Source organism: Grammomys surdaster, unplaced genomic scaffold (assembly GCF_004785775.1).
Source record: "Grammomys surdaster isolate TR1022 unplaced genomic scaffold, NIH_TR_1.0 194, whole genome shotgun sequence".
Lineage (NCBI taxonomy): Eukaryota > Metazoa > Chordata > Mammalia > Rodentia > Muridae > Grammomys > Grammomys surdaster.
The window spans coordinates 12,088,524-12,101,023 of record NW_021604639.1 but is presented as its reverse complement, the minus strand read 5'-3'; the positions used below and the strand labels follow the sequence as shown (position 1 = coordinate 12,101,023).

General features: G+C 42.4%; 1 protein-coding gene across 5 annotated transcripts in view; it reads left to right on the top strand.

The window, feature by feature from the left end:
- Prkcq (protein kinase C theta) overlaps positions 1–12,500 on the top strand; it is a 130,415-nt gene that overhangs the window by 21,745 nt on the left and 96,170 nt on the right. Inside the window, exon 1 of one of the 5 annotated variants that reach the window (XM_028769846.1) lies at positions 11,622–11,641. The exons of 3 other annotated variants lie outside the window; for them this stretch is intronic. Coding sequence is in view for 1 of the 2 variants with exons in the window: in XM_028769843.1 (XP_028625676.1) it covers positions 11,639–11,641 (3 nt within the window). In the remaining variant the exon portion in view is untranslated. Of the gene's footprint in view, positions 1–11,621; positions 11,642–12,500 lie in introns of those variants that run through there. One more of the 5 variants, XM_028769843.1, reaches the window with a different exon arrangement.

Here is a 12,500-nt window from a genome sequence, read left to right as displayed (position 1 = left end):
CTCTGCAAATACTTCCCGGGGAAAGGAACCACACTTGTTCCTTTCTACATGGAGGTTTCCCTACCCTCTCTTCATAAACCCTAAAGATACAATCCACTTCTTGAGAAATTCCTCAAGTCTTCACGTGCAAAGATGAAGGTAGCAAGATATAGAACCAGACTCTACAGCTTTAACTTTAAAGGTCTTGTTTTTCTTCCTGTATCAAGGTGAGAATTCTCCCACAGATACAAGTTGGGACCTTCTTCCAATGAGCAGTGACTGCCTCCAGCATCTTGAAGCAAAGCTGTTTCTCTGATCTCCACTTTACGCCCCGAGCGTTTCCTGCTCTACCTTCTGCTGCGTTGTTTACCCCGTATCCGCTATCTCCATTTTCTGGTTGTATTTTATCTACATCATCTTCACTCTAGTTGAGCTAAGGCTGTGTGGTTTTGCAAATTAAATCAGTTGTGGGTTTCTGCATATGTCTCCTCCCTGTGTTTACTAAGCTTTTTTATTTTAAAACTATTGTACGGCTGTTTTCATCTTAGCAGTTGTTGAGGGAAGATTTGTTTGGCTCAAGGTTCTTTTCAAACAAATTCAAGGCAACTTAGAAGGACATGCTTTTAAGAAACAGGAATAAATGCTGTTGTGAGAACATCCCTTTAACAGTGATCGAATCCCCTTTAAAATTTAAGTATGTGTATGAGAGATTATCTAGTTCTTGAGTCTAGACTTCAGATTTGGGGCAAAGAAGGGCTGTTTTGTTTTCACAAACAAGGAAGCAATTGTGGTTGATTTTATTTTCAAGTTTTAAATGTTTACCTTTTTAATTTTTTTAAGTTTGTGTGTATGTATATGTATGTAAATGATATGTGTAGGAGTATCAGTGTGTGTGTACCCCACGCCCCTGTGAAAGACAGAGGGCAGCTTTCTGCCTTACACCTTTGTTTGGAGGCAAGTCTGACTTGTTCTTCTTTGCTGTTCTGCTGCATGCTGCAGGCCATATGGCCCCCAGGCTTCTCCTGTTTGCACCTCCTGTCTCCTCTTACCCCAAAGAGTTCTGGGATTACAGGTGCATACAGCTGTGTAAAGTTTTTTTGTTTTTTTGTTTTGTTTTGTTTTGTTTGTTTGTTTTTGTTTTTTTTTAACATAGTTTCAGGGATCCACAGTCGAAAACACCAGGTTTGTGTGGCAGGTTCTTTTACCCACTGAGCCATCTCTCTAGCCACACCCCCGCCCAAAAAGCAACTTTTAAGGAAGACAAGTCACATGACCAATGTAGACAAGGAGGAGCAGGTCATATAAACAGGCAGTTTGCTTTGGATCTATCTCTACGATCTAGGGAAAAATGTATGACATTCTCATCCTATCAGATTGAAACTGGTGACTATTGAATGATGCAGAAAAAAAAAAAAAACATGATCAAATACATGTGCAGAATTTGTAACATTAGGCACAATGAGTGAGGTGAGGACAGAGTAGAATTCATGGGTGGTTCTAGTATTTCTACCTGGGAAGATTTAGTTGACCATAATTCTACTGCTCAAGACAAGACATAGAAGAGAAACATAGGTGTCTGAGGAAAGTTAAAAATCCTGTGTAGCTTGGCTCTTCATGGAGACTGGCGAACCACTTGGGTAAGCCTGATGATGCATAGGTGAAATTTTGAGAATGCAAGAGATAAGCATAGGGTCCAAGAAAGATGTGCTTGTCAAGGTTGATCACGGTGTCTCGATTGCCATCAAGACAGAGATGGACAATTGTGACTGGCCAAAATGTTTCTTAGGAAAAAAGGGAGTAAAGGGAAAGCCCAGGTGGGTTCCATAAAGCCTCCTTGAAGAAACAGGACCAACCGTAGACAGAAACTGAGTCTGCTGTGTGGACAGTGAGAGAGAAGAAGCAGCCAGCAATGGCAGGTGTGATTGATACCAGAGGGCAAAAACAAGGAGAAGACAATGATTTTGTCCTTAGCAGTTGGTACTCTCAGAGCACAAAATGGCTGGTATGGGCCATGTGACCAAAATGGCAGAGGGGGAGTGGGGATTGACTGGAAGAGAAGGTCACAGAGGTGGCCTGGGAAGCTGATTGGCAAAGGGTAAGGGTAAGACCACCCTGTGGGAGTAACATGTCAGAAGTTAGTTGTTTGAAAATGCAAATCTTGCATTGTGTCTATCAGTGAGAGCAGGGGTGACCAAAATCATAAGAATGACAAGGGACCCAGTGAAAGATCAAGGGTAGCCAGGGGAAGGAGCAGGTGTGTGGGACCCTCCTTGGAAGCAGGGTAGGTGGAGAGAAACAAGAGAAGAGGAAGCTGAGCAGATGTGTGTCTTGTGGCTTTCATTTTCTCTTCAAAACAGAAAAGCTCACCTACCTAGGGTAGGGAAGGAACAACGATGCTTTTGGAAATTAAAGAAAAACAACTGTGAGGCTGCCCATCTAGGAAATTCAAGGCAACATGTCAAGATAATATTTTAAAGAAAGAGTATAGGCAAATCCAGTGACAAACAAACAAACAAACAAAACCAACACACACACATATGCATAGATTATATATTCTTTTTTTCTTTCTTTTTTTTTTTGAACAACATTTGCTACTTAACCTTCTTTTTGCTTTTGTTTGTTTCAGACAGAATTTCTCATAACCCAGGCTGTCCTTGAACACCTGATACTTGTGCCTCCACCTCCTGAGTGCTGGAATGGCAGACATGTGTTACCATACCAGGCTCCTTTAACTAACTTTAAGTGTACAGTCCAAGAACATTCCCTGGTCTTGAGATTCTCATCCTGCTTCACTGCATCTCTTCATAACTGTCTCGTCACCCAAGCAGAAGTTTGGCATCCTTGGCCAAGAGCTCCCCTTCTCTATGCACTCTGCCTATTAATTCATTCTGCTCTGCTTTGTGTCCTGAGAATATGCCTGTCCCACACAGCTCGTATTATGTTTTTGCTTTTGAACCATGACTCATAAAATAATAAAATTGAAGGGATAGGAGATCATCATTTTTTACTGACATATCCTTTGAGTGAAGACTCTGTTTGTAACTCTAATTTGTTCTTTGAGAATTTCACCCAATGGAATATAATCACATTCATCCACTCCCTGGTTCTTTCCCAAACCCCTCTTTCATGTTCTTGTCTTTTGTTCTTTCCTTCCTTCTTTCCTTCTTTCCTTCCTTCCTTCTATCCTTCTGTCCTTCCTCCCTCCCTCCCTCCCTTCCTTCCTTCCTTCCTTCCTTCCTTTTTTCCTTTTAATAACATTTCACTAAATCCAAGTTAGTTCTGTCTATGTACATGGGGTACATGGGTGTGCACCTACCAGTAGCCACTCCCCATAGAAGACTGATGCTCCTCCCCTAACAATTTTCAATGGTCAATAGCTCTTGGTTAGGAGTGAGGCCTTATGAGGTCCTCCGCTATTCACTCTGGGATTTTGGCCTGCTTGATCTTCTGTTTTAACAAGGCAGTTACAGTCATGAACCCAAAGCAACTGTGGATACCTGCACAAGATCAGTAAAGCCTTTCTTAAATCACACTCTCTTCACTTAATCTACCACACAGCATGGATTAGAACTTATTTCTATAAGTGACCAACATTAGTGTAATTTGAATACCCAGTATATCCCAAGTGGCTGCAGCCTTTGAATCCTCTAATTACTTTGTGCTGAGTATTTAATTTATCACATATATGATCGAAATGATGACTATGTTTCCCCCTCCAAATAATAACACCGATTTATATACTGGTGGACTTTTCCCATTTGCAGTCAATTTTGGACTACTATATGATTCATTTGAATATGTGTTCCTAAAAGAAGTTTTTAAACTCCCTAAAAGAAGTTCCCCAAAACAAGCTTTTTAAACATCATTTGGAAAAGTGAGAGGTCACAGAGACAAATAACCTCTGTTCTTTATCATTCGGGTGAGGGGAATCAACCTCTAAAAAGGAGTTTGGATGAGCATCAGATTCAGTTATCCTTAATGGAAATGTTTACTGCTCTATGAAAGTTATAATAAAAACCCCACTGGAGAAGATCTTTTGATCATCTCTAAAGAATCACATGACTTCCATTTCATTTGTGTGTGTGTGTGTGTGTGTGTGTGTGTGTGTGTGTGTGTGTGTAGCCTTGACTAGAGATAACCAAACTCATGAATTGGGAATGAATGGCAAGCAACTCTTCTGTGGACCCATATTATGGACTGGACCCTTTCAAGCAGATACCTACAGATAGAACTGCTGTCACAGTGTCAGCTTGTCACCAGTACTCAGCACTACCCTCTAAATATTGCTGACCCAACCTATCAAAAGGGGAACGACTTTCCTACCCTTTCACTTCCCCAAATTTAGCTCCCTTAATCCAATTCTAGTTGAAAACAGTTGTGAGATTATCTTGATTTCATTAATAGTGATGGGGAAACCTGCCTACTGTGGGTGGCATCATCCCCTAGATGGGATCCTGACTGCATAAGCCGAGAAGGAATGAGCAGTAATACTCATTCATTGCCTTCTTCCTCTTTCTCCTCCCTCTCCTTCTTCATATACCTCATTCGTGTAAGTATCATGGTCCTCTGTAGAGATAGTATAAGTATCATGGTCCTCTGTAGAGATAAAGTACAACTTGTTCCAGTAAGTTCTCTTTTTTCATTATGTGTGTTCTGGGGATCATATTCAAGGAGTCGGTTTGGCAGTAAGTGACTCTCCCTTCTGAGCCATCTCACTGGCCCCTGCTCTCTGTTTCTTGACTATGAATGCAACCCGACCAGCTGTCCCAAGCTCCTACTTCTTTGACTTCCCTGCCATGACAGAGCATGCCCTTGAAATATGAGCCAGAAGAAATCCTTCTCCCTTAAATTGCTTTTGTCAACGTATTTTTTTCACAGCGAGCAGCCAAAGTAACTAAGCACCCCAGGAGAACAGATAGACTCTTCTTTCTATTTCAGTTGAGCAGACAATTCTCAAAAAAATAGTTTAGAGAGTGCTGAAACTCTGAAAGTCCTCAGAGAGTTTGTGAGACTATTTTTACAGTACTACCAAGGTCCATTTTTCCTTTTCACTCTTACTTTGTACAGTGAAGTTTTCTAGAAGCTTCATGGCCTGATTGTAACAGACAGAGCACAGACCTTGAATGAAAAGCTCACACCATTTTCTTTGAAGCTAGACATTAAAAAGATTTGCAAAGGGCCTGGTCATGTAGGTCATTTGCTTAGCTTGCGCAGAGCCATAGATTCAGACCTCAGTATTACCAGGGAGAGATGGATGGATGGATGGAGAAAAGGAAGGAAGGAGAAAAGGAGGAAGAAACAGAAAAATTGTCAAAATAAGACCACTTTTTTCAATTCTTTTGCTTTGGAAGTATGATGTTCAAGAAATATATTAACATACCACATAATTGATTTATGTTGTGTTTTATTGAGACATAATTATTCAAACTTTTTGTTATATTTTCTAATGTGGAAAATATTATAATCCACATAATTGAGTTCTTCTTTTAGAGTGAGCTTGGATGTAGCTTAGTTGATAGAATGTTTGTCTAGTACACAGGAAGCCCTGGGTTCAATCCCCCCATGTCCTGTAGACTGGGTTTGGTGCACAACTGTAATCCCACTACCTGGGAGGTAGAGCAGGAAGATCAGAGGTCCAAGATCATCTTTGACTGCATAGAAAGTTCAAAGCCAGCCTGGGCTACATGAAACTCTGTAAATCAATCAGTCAATTGACCAATCGATAGAATGAATAAGAAATCTTGAGACAGAAATGTGACAGTGAATTTCTGCAAAGCAGAAATGAGCAAATGGAGACTCGTGCACCAGAGCATGCCTTTGCATGCATTGGATGAAGATGTGGGGGAGTGTAAGCAGCACCTGGCTTTGAATTTCAAAGCTTATAAATATGCTATATGTAGAATACATATTTTAAGGATCATATACATATATATCTATCATGTCAAAAGTTTGTGACATGATGAATCCCATATTCAGCCTGGTAATTAATGTTCTCAGAGGACAGTTTAGGGTACAAAAAGAAAGACATCAATGTATCATTATTATCTAATGTATAAATGTACCAATTATATTTTCATCCTGAGTTGGAATTATAGGCATAATTGTTCATGAATTTTTTTAAAAAATGATAGTCTGTATAGCTGAATGGATTTGTTGTATAATGTAAAACTAATACCCATATGCAACTCAAAAACAGAATTGGAAGTTGATTTTTAAAACACAGGCAAAGGTCTTGAATAAGTATCTCTACAAAGAAGGTATGTGAATGGCCAACAAACACATGAAAAGATTTTCAGTGTCACTGATCACTAGAAGCATGCAAATTGTGACCAGCATGAGCTCACACCCAGCACACCTATGAGAAAAACAATAGAATACAAGCTGTGGAAACCTGGTGATTTGGTGCACTGTTTTCAGGAATGTGAGGTGATATAGCTGTTATGCAAAGCAGTTAGGTGGTTCTTCAAAACATTAGAAAAGAAGAGAGTCCTGGGATTTAGCTCAGTGGTAAGGTACTGGCATGCTTGAGGTCCTAAGTTCAATCCCCAGCACCACACGAAGAAGAAATTAAAAAAAAAAAAAAAAAAAGCAAAAAACAAAACCGATCCTCTGACTCAGCCCTTCGAATAGGTTGATTTCCAAAGGAATTGACAGCAAGAACCTGAAGAGGTATTTGCATATTCATGTGCATCATCAGCCTTATTTGTAGCAGCCAAAAAGTGGGGACAGCCCAAATGTCCTTACCAGATGAGGGATGAGTACCTAACAGGAGGGACTATTACTGACTCAGTAAAAGCAGCTCCTTGGGCTTCATCACACAGCATTGAGAACATTATACAGAGGGGGAGATCACAGTGCGACAGATTCTGTATGTCCTTGTTTGAGCTATTTTGTTATTTTAATTCCCAGATGTGGTGAAAGCTGAAAGCTCAATGGTTGGACCCCAAGAAAGGGGAGTTGTGAGCATCCAACATGAAGTTGGGAACCGCACAGGAACAGAAAGTAGAATATTAGTTACCAGGGGCTGGGAAAGAAGTCGATGGCTCAGAGGTGTGGTTTCAGATTTTCCAAATGAAAAGGTTTGGAAATGGGTCTATGACAATATGGACACACACACACACAGAGAAAGAGAGAGAGAGAGAGAGAGAGAGAGAGAGAGAGAGAGAGAGAGAGAGAGTAAAATTCAAATGATCACAATAGTGAATTTTATGCTATGTGTGTTCTTTTTGCCACAATTAAAAGGGAAATTGTGTTAGCTGAGAAAAGATTCTGTGTGACCTAGAGAGATTCCCTTCAGTTACACAACTGTCATAAAAGTGAGTCAGTTGTCTGAGTATCTTGCACAGATTCTCCACTTCAGCCCAGTCCTTGACCTGGTCTTACAGTGAGCAATCTACACTTAGTGCATATTCCTCACTTCCTCTCCACCTGCATAAATCCTACTCCAAGGACCCCAAGGAGCATTATGGAGATGGCCGGATAAAGTGCGTCCTGCAGTGAACATTAGTGCTGAGGTTTGGATCTCCAACACCCACATGAAAGCTGAGGCCTCCTCGAAATCCCAGAACTCTTAATAGTGGGGACAGATTCCCCTGGGCAAGCTGGCTAGCAGTGAACTCCAGTATCAGCAAGAGATCTCACCTCAATAAATGAAGTGAGGGGCGACTGAGGAAGACTGAGGAAAGCACCCACAGTCAGCCCCTGGCTTCCACATACAGGTGCACCCACAGTTAGCCCCTGGCTTCACATGTATGTGTTCACACAATCAGACTCCAGCTTCCACGTGCATCTGCATACATATGTGCACACAAGCACATACTTGTGACCATTACATATACATGAGCACACACACTGCAGACACATGCAATAAAAGCCATTAATAAATGCCGTTTTAGGATCCACACACACATACTCCTTTCTGCTTGATACCGTCAGGAGCCCATTAAGCATGGTGCCTTGTGAACCTAGGACACTACTCTGAATAGAACTTATATTGGCATTAGTCCTGATAGTCCTTCTTTATATCTCGAAGACTATGTGCACTTGCCAGTGTGCACAGATTTTTAAGTGACTTCTGAGTATCACACATATGCTTGTGAGACAAGGACTTTACTGGCTGAGCCACACCATGTTAAACACTTGTACGTGCATGACTTGGTGTCATAAAGACATTGACCTTGGTCTTCCACTCTGGCCCCTATCTATCTCCATACGTGTTTTATTTTCCCAAGTAGTAACTCTATACCCATCAGAAAATAATCCCCATGTCCTCTTCCTGATTTCTTCTTGGCCTCACCATTGTCGCTGTACTCAGCATCTGGCTAGTCCCGTTCACTTGTGTCAATGTGTGCACCCTGTGTCAATGTGACTTATTTCACTTAATGCAGTGTTCTTAAGGTTTGTCTAGGTTGTATTGTGTGTCAAAATCTCTTTCTTTAGGCCTGAATATTCTTGGTGCTGAGGCTTGGATCCACAGCTCCTACATAAAAGCTGAGCTCTCAGAAATCCCAGAACTCTTAAGAGGAGGGGAGAGATTCCCTGAGCAAGCAAAGCCAGTTGAATTAAATCAAAACAGTGAACTCCAGATTCAGCTAGATACCCTGCCTCAATAAATAAAATGGGGGGTGATTGAGGAAGACCCCTTAGGTCAGCCTCTGGCTTCCACATGCATGTGGATGTACAAACACATACTTGTGACCATGCATACACATGTATATACATACACGCAGTGCTGACTGTAATATTCTACTTTACCCTTTCCAGTCTCAACAACCTATTTTGTAGAACTAGATATAGGCCATTTTTCAAAGGGCACTGTTTAGAGTTAGGACAGACAGGCAGACAGACAGATGTGCACACACGCACGTGCATACACGCACACACACAATGAGGTACAGGACTCACATATAGGATGCTAACTCCCTTCCCTTCTCTTCCCATAATCCCTCTCATGGATGTTCACATATGCTTTCGAAGGCCAGAAGACAGTTTGTCATTTCTCAGACCATACCCATCTTGGTTTTTGAGGCAGGGTCTCTCCCTGGCCTGGAACTCAGCTAGGCTAGCTTTGTGGAGATGCACCCGGTCTACATCTCCCCAGTGCTGGCGCTACAAGCACATGACCATGCCCAGCTTCTTGGTTTTACACTGGTTCCAGAGACGGAGCTAGGTAGGGTCCTTCTGCTTGCAAGGCAAGGGTTTTTTTGTTTGTTTGTTTGTTTTTTGTTTTTTGTTTTTCTGCCTGAGCTCTATCTCCAGCTCCATCCATCTTTCCCCTTTTCTAAATTATAAGTTTCCTGAGGAACAAGGTGAAAGTACACAGTTCTTACTTCCCTAGCTCCTGATGCCACACTTCGGCTAGGACTCTAGAGTTCTACCTGTGCTTGATTGAAAGAGTGAGAGATTGTTGTTACTTAATAAATTAGAGCACAGCTCCCAGGACACTGGCATTAGAAATATAATCAGTCTTGCCAGACTTTCTCACTGTCATTGCCTGTATAGACTGGCAACAAGGAAAACTGTATCAAGCCCCAGTCACTCAGAGAAACAGAGTGTCCAGAATGTATTGTGAGTTGCACTCTTACCTAGGAGCTTAGGTGAAAGAGGAGGCTGACCCATCTTGCTCTTCATTAAAATACTGAGATCAGGCTAAATGAATCAGATCAGCATGTGAGGAACCAGTTTTCCATTATCTTAATTTGTTGTCCTTGGCCTAAGTTAATTAGAGTTAATCACTGTGGAGTTAATTATAGTACAACATAGCATGCTGTTAACAACATAGTCTGCTGTCATTGCATTATTAGAATGGACAAGACAGTACCTTCGCTGACAGGATGACTGAGTCTTTACAAAGGCAAGCCTGCCTGATGAAGAACCTTGAGTGATGCTATTCTGGATGGAAATACAAAGCCCACTTTCCACAGTGGATGCCAAATGGCAGGAAGTAAACTCAAAGCACTGACTCTTGAAACTAATAGTTTACCTTGTTTCTTACTGACTGATTGCCCCCACTGGTAAAACTATGTGAAAATTGTATTGTATCTAACCTTTTGGTTCTTTTGCATGTGTACAGGAGCACATGTGTACACATTCATGTGTGGGTCAGAGGTCAGCTTCAAGGGTCTTCTGCAGTTGTTCTCTGCATTCTTTTTTGAGACAGAGTCTCTCCCTGAACTTATATTGCCAGTTTGGCTAAATCGACTGTCCACTGAGCCCAGAGGATCCTCTTGTCTCAACCTTCCCAGCTCCGGGATGATAGACAAGTCAACCATTTGTATGTGGGTGCTGAGGATCCAAAGCAGGGCCCCATGGTTGTGTTACAAGCATGTCACTGACTGAGACACTTCCCGCTCTTGATCTTTGGATTCTTTAACCAAATGATTCTTTTCCAGAATTTCCCAAAGATGGTAATTCAGCTGTCAGAAACTCAGTGATGTCTAGTTTGTCTTAACTGTTGGAAGAAAGACAATGGCACTGGCTTTGAGGCTGTGTGCAAAGTATTAAAAAATGTGTAACCTGTTAGAACTGTGAGGTAACCTGAACACTACTTACAGCTGAGAGTACACCTGCTATTTTGTTGTTGTTTGTTGTTGGTTGGTTGTTTTTTGAGACAGTTTTGTGTGTGTGTGTGTGTGTGTGTGTGTAGGTTGGCTGTCCTGGACTCACTCTGTAGACCAGGCTGGCCTCGAACTCAGAGATCCCTCTTGCTTCTGCCTCTGAAGCACTAGGATTTTAGGCATGTACCACCACCACCTGGCTATGTTATTCTTTTCAGTACTGACAAGAGCCTTCACAGAACTCAAGTGACAAGGTCACTGCAAGTTCAACTGAGAACAATGGAGTTGATAATTAGTGACAGAGCTAAGCTTGGCAGCGCGTGTTTGTCATCCTAGCACTTAGACTGAAGCAGGAGTGTTTTAAGTTTGAGTCCAGGTTGGGATATAACATGAACTTCAAAGCCAGCCTGGGCTACATAGCTAGACTTTGTCTCATAAAAAAGCAAAAAGGGAATACGGGGGCTCTGTGTGATAGTCCATTTCTGAAGTTGCTGTGCTTGGGAGGCTGAAGAAGAAGGACCACAAGTTTGAGGCCAGCCAAGGTGAGTTAGCAAGACCTGTCTCAGGAAAGAAAAAGCTCAGGACAGTAGTGAGAACTAACTAAACAAGCTTGGCTTGTGTTCCTGTCCATGGCGGTATTTCTTTTAGACCAGCACCTCAGCCCTATTGAGTCTGTGTCTCTGATGAACAGCTCCATGGGAAGGGAGTAACCTTGTCAACAAGCCTGCTTTGTTAGGAGGAAGTTCATTAGATTATCGATGACAGTGTTTTCAGGGTCTGAAGGTGTGTGCTTGCTTTCCTCACGTAACCACAAAGTAGTGGTTAGCTTCTCTCTTGATAGATAAGGCTGGCAAGAGTTGATACTGCCTGGACAATGCCCATGAACTCTTATTTTGAGAGTATACCTGGTGATTTAGTCATGATGTTGGTAGCTCTCGTCAGGTATGAGTTCACTTGAAGGTCATCCATACCCCCCTTCCCTTACAATTAGCAGGTCACAAAACCAGGAACTGGAATTACATGGCTCTGGTTACTGGTCCAGAGATTGCCATCTGAGCCCTGTCATCTGGCCCTAAGTGGAAACATTCCAAGCTGTGTGGAAGATGGTAAGATGGCTATCTATCAGGAGGGCTCTCTGGTAAAGAGCAAAGACTCGTTGTTTCTTTCCTTGAGAATTCATCCAAGTGGGCCTGTCAATCACTTGGGCAGGAAACTGACCCTCAGGAAACCTACCTGTTGTTCTAGGGACTTTAGAAACAGTATCCTGACCATTGTTGTCTATTCTCACCCTCCAGAGGCCCTCATAGCTCTGCTTCTCTATTGTGTTCTTGGTCTCCTCTGAACTCATTTGATGGGGATCACAAGGACCAAAGAGTCTGGGGAGGGCAGAGCAAGGTCTCATAGCAATGACAGGTTGCTCACGTTTGCCTCTCCACCCTGCCCACAACACCCTCTTCCCCATTTTGTCTGTGGTTTTTTTCTGGCAGCGTGATCCAGAAGGAGCCTGGACAAGCTTCACAGACAAGAACAGATAGTGGAGAGTGTGTTGCTCAGCACTGCTGAGCATTTTCACATGCCCGGACCCCACCAGTGTGTCTTCTTTGTTTCTTTCTTTTCAAACATACACACAGCAGGATATGAGCTCACCAGTTACCCAGCACAGAGATACAGGAACTGTGGGACTTACTGAGCACAGGACTTCAAAGAGTAGTGGTGAGGTGGCTCTGCTTCCTGCCTGCTTTGAGAGCTATCCTCTCTCCAGGGGAGCCCTAAATGGGGCTCCAGAGATGCCTACTTCACAACCTGTGGGTTTTCTTGCAGCCTTAAAGGAAGAATTCCATGATGGCAAAGGACAGTTAGATGATAGGCTAGCCTTCTAGCTTTGGGAACCTTGGGAGTCAAGAAGAAACAGGCGTGTGTGTGTGTGTGTGTGTGTGTGTGTGTGTGTGTGTGTGTGTGTGTGTG